The sequence below is a fragment of the Nematolebias whitei genome, chromosome 21, assembly GCF_014905685.2.
Source record: "Nematolebias whitei isolate Nwh7 chromosome 21, NemWhi1, whole genome shotgun sequence".
Taxonomy (NCBI): Eukaryota; Metazoa; Chordata; class Actinopteri; order Cyprinodontiformes; family Rivulidae; genus Nematolebias; species Nematolebias whitei.
In genome coordinates, this window is record NC_056518.1 from 30,746,644 (window position 1) to 30,754,162 (window position 7,519).

At 44.1% G+C, this 7,519-nt stretch overlaps 1 protein-coding gene across 1 annotated transcript in view; it reads right to left on the reverse strand.

Annotated features, from left to right (window-relative positions):
- Positions 1-906: 906 nt before the first annotated feature.
- The window catches only part of akap6 (A kinase (PRKA) anchor protein 6), a 24,510-nt gene continuing 17,897 nt past the window's right edge, over positions 907-7,519 (reverse strand). The window contains exons 4-9 of the mRNA XM_037694808.1: positions 6,313-6,422; positions 6,096-6,237; positions 3,872-4,429; positions 3,005-3,328; positions 963-1,097; positions 907-918 (exon numbers count right to left, since the gene is read on the reverse strand). Of these exons, the coding sequence (XP_037550736.1) occupies positions 907-918; positions 963-1,097; positions 3,005-3,328; positions 3,872-4,429; positions 6,096-6,237; positions 6,313-6,422 (1,281 nt within the window). The remainder of the gene's footprint in view (positions 919-962; positions 1,098-3,004; positions 3,329-3,871; positions 4,430-6,095; positions 6,238-6,312; positions 6,423-7,519) is intronic.

Genomic DNA, 7,519 nt, shown 5'->3' on the forward strand with positions numbered 1-7,519 from the left:
ACAAACAGCCACAAGTACACAAAGCCTTAGACGAAGAGAAACATAAAACAGGCCTACCTCCATCTTCCTCCAGATGTGGGGGTCTTTGTCCGGACCTTGGACATCCTCCAGCAGCTGTTGGACCAGAGAAGCAGATCCCCTCCCATCCACAGGGAGCGCTGTGAGCTGCAGACACGCCTCTGCGGACCTCCTTCCCTCCTCCTCAGACTGCAGGTCACTCAGAGGACCAGACTCTATGCTTTCATCCAGCGACTGAGCCATGTCACTGGAGGAGGACGGGCTGAAGCAACTGACGGGGACTCGTCTGGAGGGACGCTGAGGGGGCGGAGCATGAGACAGATGCTTAAAACTGATTCACTCAGAAAGACAGTGGGAGGATTTAAAAAGAGGAATCGTCTTACCTGCAGTGGTGGAGGAGATGGAAAGTCGTCCCCGCTGCTCGTGTTGTCCCTGTTCTCGGCTCCGTCCCAGTCGGGGTTGAGCTCCGTCAGCTCCCAGTCATCCACGTCCTGCAAAGCCTTCTGTGTAAAATCATCGTTTCTCTGCAAACAAACATTCAGATGAATTCAAGGAACCAGAACGATTTTAAAATTTACACTGTAAAACTAGAAAAACGTGAGAATGCTGAGGGTTGAGGCTAGCTAGCAGCTAAGTTATCAGAGACTAGCTGAAAGTAGCTAAAAGCTAGCTAACAGTTAAAAGTAGCAAAAGAAAATAGAAGCAGTCATTTTTCTAAAGCAGATTTCAAAGAAACATATTTTTGAAGGAACTGTAGAGATCTCAATGTATCGGTAAAATATTTGTTGAAAAAAAGTTAAATGTCTTAAAAAGTATAAAAGTTACAAAAACCAGAAGCCATATTCATCTCCTGAACGAGCCAAACAATTTGATTTATGAACAGCCGACTCAGCATTCACACTTTTACAGTCAGAGAAGAAAGAGAGCTCAGTTTTTTTACTGACCAGAGGGACGGACTGAGTCAGGCTTTCCAGTTTCAGAGCCAGCATCTCAGTTTTATGGAGCTGAGCAGGAAGAGCCAAGAACTCATCTGAACCGTACCAGTGCTCCCTATCCGGAGCAGTTTTTAATGAGGTCTCCTGTTGGACAAGAAAAAAAGAGGAAATATTCACATATGGTAAAAAAGTTTCAAACTGACAAATAACTAAACAAACTACAGAATTGTTGGAGCCACAGGTGTTCCTCAGGGTTCAGTTCTATGACCACAGGCGATCCTCGGGGTTCAGCTATATGACCACAGGTGTTCCTCAGGGATCAGTTCTATAATGACAGGTGTTCCTCGGGGAACAGTTCTATGATCACAGTTGTTCCTTGTGGTTCAGTTCTATGACCACAGGTATTCCTCAGGGTTCAGTTCTATAACGACAGGTGTTCCTTAGGGTTCAGTTCTATGACCATAGAAGTTCCTCAGGGTTCAGTTCTATAATGACAGGTGTTCCTTTATTCAGTTCTATGACCACAGGCGATCCTCGGGGTTCAGTTCTATGACCACAGAAGTTCCTCAGGGTTCAGTTCTATAATGACAGGTGTTCCTTAGTTTCAGTTCTATGACCACAGAAGTTCCTCAGGGTTCAGTACTATGACCACAGAAGTTCCTCAGGGTTCAGTTATATGACCACAGAAGTTCCTCAGGGTTCACTTCTATGATGACAGGTGTTCCTCTGGGTTCAGTTCTATGACAACAGAAGTTCCTCAGGGTTCAGTTATATGACCACAGGTATTCCTCAGGGTTCAGTTCTATAATGACAGGTGTTCCTCAGGGTTCAGTTCTATAATGACAGGTGTTCCTTAGGGTTCAGTTCTATGACCACATAAGTTCTTCAGGGTTTAGTTCTATGAGCACAGAAGTTCCTCAGGGTTCAGTTCTATAATAACAGGTGTTCCTCTGGGATTAGATCTGGGCCCTAAAGTGTTTCTTAGGGATCCAATCTAGGGCCACAGTTGTTCCTTAGAGATCAGATCTGTGGCCACAGGCATTCCTCAATTAATTATAGTAATTATTAGGTATTTAAAATGATCTTTGATTAAATGATTTCTAAATTTGAGCAAAATATTGATGTTTTAGAACAACATTTTTATAGAAAGTCCTTTATAAAGTGAAACAAGTAGATTTGGAAAACGAATGTGAGAAAAGGATCCTAACGTTTCTCAGAGCTAAATCATGTTTAGAAACTAAAGCAGTGCTTATGTTTCTGCTGCTTTTGTTAGAGTCAGAGATTCTTTATTGTCATTTGCATCACACGTGGTACATGTAGTGGAATTAAATTGTGTACACAGGGTCCCAGTTGCATCAAACAATAACAAAAATATAAAGTGTAAAAAGAAACAGTAAATAAGGACCTGAGATATAAACTAAGATATACGCTAAACGAATGCCAAACGGTACGCTAAAAGATCTAAGATATATGCCAGTCACTAATGATGCAAAACAATGCACCGAACAACAGCAGCACGATTCTCTTAGGTTCTGTTCAGCTATAATTTACACGCTTAATGTGAGCACTAACATAAACTAACATAAACTAGGATTCATTTAAAGCATGCAACAAAAATGCAGAAAAAAATGCCAAAAGTAAAAAATAAATAAATGAACTGCACCATGGTCCTATTGGCAGAGTGGCTCTGATGACATGGTCCAGTTAGCAGCATGATACTTTTAGTGGCGTGGTGTTGTTAGCAGCGTTGTTAGCAGCGTTAGCTAAATTATTGTTGAATAATTACCAACAACATGGATGTAAAACAATTATTTTATTGTTGTTAGCTGATGTAACTTTTATAAAACATTAATTGCCAATTATGTCAGAACTATTCAAAATGCCCTTTAAAGACAAAGACAAGTGTTATAATCTTACTAGTGTTATAAAATATATCCAAAGGTAAAACGTAAAAACGTGTCAGAAGTTTCCACTTTGAGGAAAACATTTAGATGAACTAAAAGTTAGAGAGATATGTTTTTACTGAAAAATAAAAAATATAAATTTTTCACCTTGTCTACGTGCCGCTTCACGATCCAGACTGTGGTCTTGCCGGGACACAGCTGGGGATCTGATTCTTCTCCTGACACCTCCATATCTGAGGAGAGACTCTGCTCCCTGATGGGGGAGGGCAGGGAGGAGTCAGAGTCCCCTTTACTGGATGTCTTTGTCCCCGTCCTCTCCATATGGTTTGATATTTCATCCTGAGGCCTCAGGGGGACGCCGGCGGTGGGTCTTCCCCCAGGTGAGCTCTTGTGTTGAGGCAGGCGTCTCCCTAGATGTTCTCCAGGTGTAGAGGTTACCTGCTGGTTCTTCAGTTTGTGTCCACTCGTCACCTGTTCAGGAGAAAAGCTCATCATCATCATTCAAGTGCTTCACTGATTATCTTCTCATGTTCATTCACAACACCGAACAGAAACAACTGATTTGTTATTTAAATAAAGTTTCACTAAATATGAAATCAGTTCAGTGCACTCTTGCTTCACTTTGCTTTGTGTCCCACAGAGAGCTGCCAGGCTTGGCTTGTTTGTGGAGTGATGAACTTGAAGGGTGACTGAGTGCAGCTTCTGCAGTTTTATCTGAATGAACGCTGGACTGACGCACAAATCTGTGCTCAGATTTACAAAAACAACACTTGCAGAAGAAGATGGGCGAAGTAAAGAGGCTCAGTCTACCTCCTACGAACTCTGCAGAGAAGATGGGCTCAGAGAGAGATTTTATTTTGCTTTTAAGCCAAAGACAGGTCTGGACATTTTATTAAGATTTTAATTTTGATCAGAATTTGTTTCTTCTAACTCGATTTTATCTTTAAAAGTAATCTAAAGATCTTTGCTCAGGAGAAACAACAACTGCAAAGGTACAACTTAAAGAGGACAAACCTGCAGGCTTTCGTAGGACTGGGAGACCTTTCCTGGATAAACCGAGTCCAGTTCCAGCCAGAACTTAGAGCGGTCTGGGGGATCCACGAGGGACGGGGTGCTCTGGCTCAGCTCCCGCTCTGAGAGATGTTTCATCTTTTTGTAACTTGGTCTGAAGTCCTCCACCCTGGTTCCTCTGCTGTAGAACAAGGCGGCTCTCTTGGGACGTGATGGACGAGTAGGAGACACCTGGGCGCTGAGACTCACACCCTGAAGAGGACGCTTGGAGCTCTCGCTCTGGTTGGACACGCCGCACTGCATTGTGGGTAGTGTGGACAGAGAATGGTTGTGGTTTTCTGAGTCAGACGGCACAGAAAGTTCTGGTAAGCTGCTGTGGAGGTCCTGATTGGAGTCTTGGGTGGGATCTCTCTTTCGTGGGGGGGTCTCCGGCTCGTCACTCGGGCTGTAGTCGCTCAGCTCAAAGGCAGTGATCCCACAGTCCAGAGAGAAGTAGTCCTGACTGCAGCGTATGGTCAGCTGACCGCAGTCGTCAACCTCCGTCAGAGCATCCAGACGGGTCTGCAGAAGAAGAAGTCATCGGTTGGTTTTCACAGCCTTGCTCACCCACAACTATCATTTATTTCCTCAGATGTTTCAGTGTTCAAACCCTTGTTTCATGTCTGTGTGCCTGCCCCGTGTTTTACAACATCTCCTCTGTCTGGTAGCCTGATCTCCAGCAGGCTGCCGCAGATTTACAGAGGGGGTGACGGTGCATCGGCACAACGTGTACCGAAGGAATGCAGCTTTTACGTTCTGCTACACAACAAGAAGAAGCCTGGACAACAGGCAGACCAGAACATAAGGACCTCCCATCACCAGGGTCTGCTGTTTGGCAACATTATACAATGGTACTTCTTCCAGTTACTTAACTGTCAACAGTAGTGTACCACAAGGCTCAGTCTTAGGACCCACTCTCTTTACAATCTACATAAGTAATGCAGGTCAGATCATTCCTGATGCATCCTTACATCTCTATGCCGACGACACAGTTGTTTATTGATGAGCTAAAACAGTTGCTAAGGTTTTCCAGCTTTAACAATCTACACTCACCGTCATCCCGTCAGATTTGTTCCGTCTCAAACTGCTGCTAAATGTTGATAAAACCAAATGGATGTTGTTTTAAAACAGGAAGTTGGTACCAACAGTTCTTCCTCCTAGTTTATCTATGAATGGTGTTCCTATTGAGTTTGTCGATTCTTACAAATACTTGGGAATCTTGGTCGATGCACATCTCTCTTTTAAGCCTCGTGTCAAAAACTTGATAAAGAAGCTGAAATTAAAACTGTTTCTTTTTCAAAAATAGATCTCTGAACGCTAGGAAACTATAGTAACTGCTGCTTTCCTTCCCTCCATTGACAACGGTGACATTATTTACATGAATGCTCCTACAAGCACCCTGCAGATGTTGGACGCTGTCTATCACAGTGCACTCAGTCAGTGCAGTTACAGCGTGCGCTCTCAGGACATCATTACCTGCAGCGCCCCATCAGTGTGGACTGAACTCAGCAAAAGGGTCTTCTTCTACTCTGCTCCTGTTTCCTGGAATATCTTGCAAAAAATATGAAGCTGTCCACTTTGTCCTCTTTAAGGGATTTGAAACATTTGTTAAGTTCAATGCAATAATCAATGCAGACGTTCCTGTTTTAGTATTTTACCACGTTTCATAATGCAACTTGTTTTTATTTTGTTTTATCACTAATTTTATTTACTTTTCATTTTATATGCATTTTATGGCTGTTTATTGATGTGTGTACTTCATCTGTGGTTTTGTTTAACGCAGAACTCTCTTGAAAATGAGTCCTCGTGGCTCAGTTAGACTAAATGTATAAATACATGTTGAATGGCAAAAATTATAGTTTCTAAAACAACTAGAGAGAAACAAAGAGACGGCTCCATCCGACAGAACCCCTGAATGTAAGAAGAACAATGAAGTAAAGTGTAAAACCAGCTGCCTGTAGAGCTCAGACAACAGAACAAACAGCATCACAGGAGACTGGAGCAGCAGACATGAGTCTAAATGTGAAAAATGTCCGTTTTAAACCATAAAAACAAGAGATTTTATATTTTTTATGTTGTTAAAACTTTCATAAATGAAATCAGATTAATTTACTTTGTCAGTATCAACTTCCTGTAAAAAGCTAAAACAAACTTTGAAGATAAATGGGACAAAGTTTGGTGTCCACACCTGGTGCTGGTCCTGGCTGAAGGCCTGGAGGATGTCGGTCTGGCGGGTGAAGTTTCCGTTGGAGTCCTGCAGACCCTGCAGCAGCCGCTCCTTCAGGACCAGAACCGACACTCGGAGCTGGTGCCACAGCAGCTGCACGGTTCTGAACCAACAACAACAACAACAGCTGCTGATGACGCCGCCTCGTGTGTCAGTCTGCGGCTTCCTGTGAGCTTACCTGATGTCCACGATGATGTTAACGGAGTAGGAGAGGAGCTTCAGGGAGAACTCGGTCTCCAGCAGGGCGTGGATCTGCTCCACGTGGTCCGAGATGTCCTCACAGATGTCCTGAGGACACACAGAGGGACATCACAAACCTGAGCTCACTGTGTGAGGGCTACAACATCTGCACGGTCAGGAAAATAAAAAAGCAGAACTGATCCGACTTTTAACCATGACTCAGGTCCACATGGGACCAGTTCCAGGTTTGGTCCAGTCTCAGAGTCCTGGTGAGCTAAAGTCAGATGCTGTAAAAACCGTCAGACAAACCGACTCTGAGCTCCAAAAATATCTGCAGCTGCAGCGAGGGTCAGACGTTTAACTCCACATAACCACCGCGCACAGCTCGGCTGCCCGATTCTTTTTAAAGAACTGAATGTTTTTTATTTTGGGGTCAACAGCAGCAGGTGCTCGTGTTTTATTTATCTCCAGGAGACAGTTTTTAATTCATAACAGCTAAAGACGTGTTTCTGTTTGACCCGGTGAGCTGTTTGTTCTGTAGTTTAGCTGTTATCTCACAGTTCTCGCTGCTGAAGCTGCGAGTTGAAATGTTCTTACTCTGACCCACACACTGAGCGCTCAGAAAGAACGTAATGTTTCTGATCGAAGTGCGAGAAAGGAAACGACGTTGGGCTGAGCAAAAAGAAGGGAGAGTCTAAAAGACTCGGCTAGTTGTGCAGAAGTTCGGCTGCAGGTTGAGCTTATAGAAGCCGAAGTGTCTCGTTTATCTTTGATCGAACTAAACGACGACAGCTCCGTCTGAAACTGACGTGAAAATTCAGGGTTTTCTCTGGTCACCCCCCCACACACACACACACACACACACACACACACACTCATGTAGCGGGCAAACATGTAAACTCCATCACACGACACACACCCCCAGCAATTTGTAGAACTGGATCAGAACTCCAGCTGATGTTCAATCTCAACCACAGAGCGTCTCCACGGTGACCGAACCGAACACACAACACTCCCGACCCCCCCGACCCAGGAGAATGTAGGTCACACATGCTGCCAGTTGGCTCATGTGAGCTCGTCCAACACTTTGACCTGCTGAGCACCGGTCCAAAACACATCCGATCCAACTCCGCTGTCCACAGAGCTCAACAACACCATGGTTTACCGTGTCCCCCCAGGACTGTAAAGTTGGACAGAGGTTTACT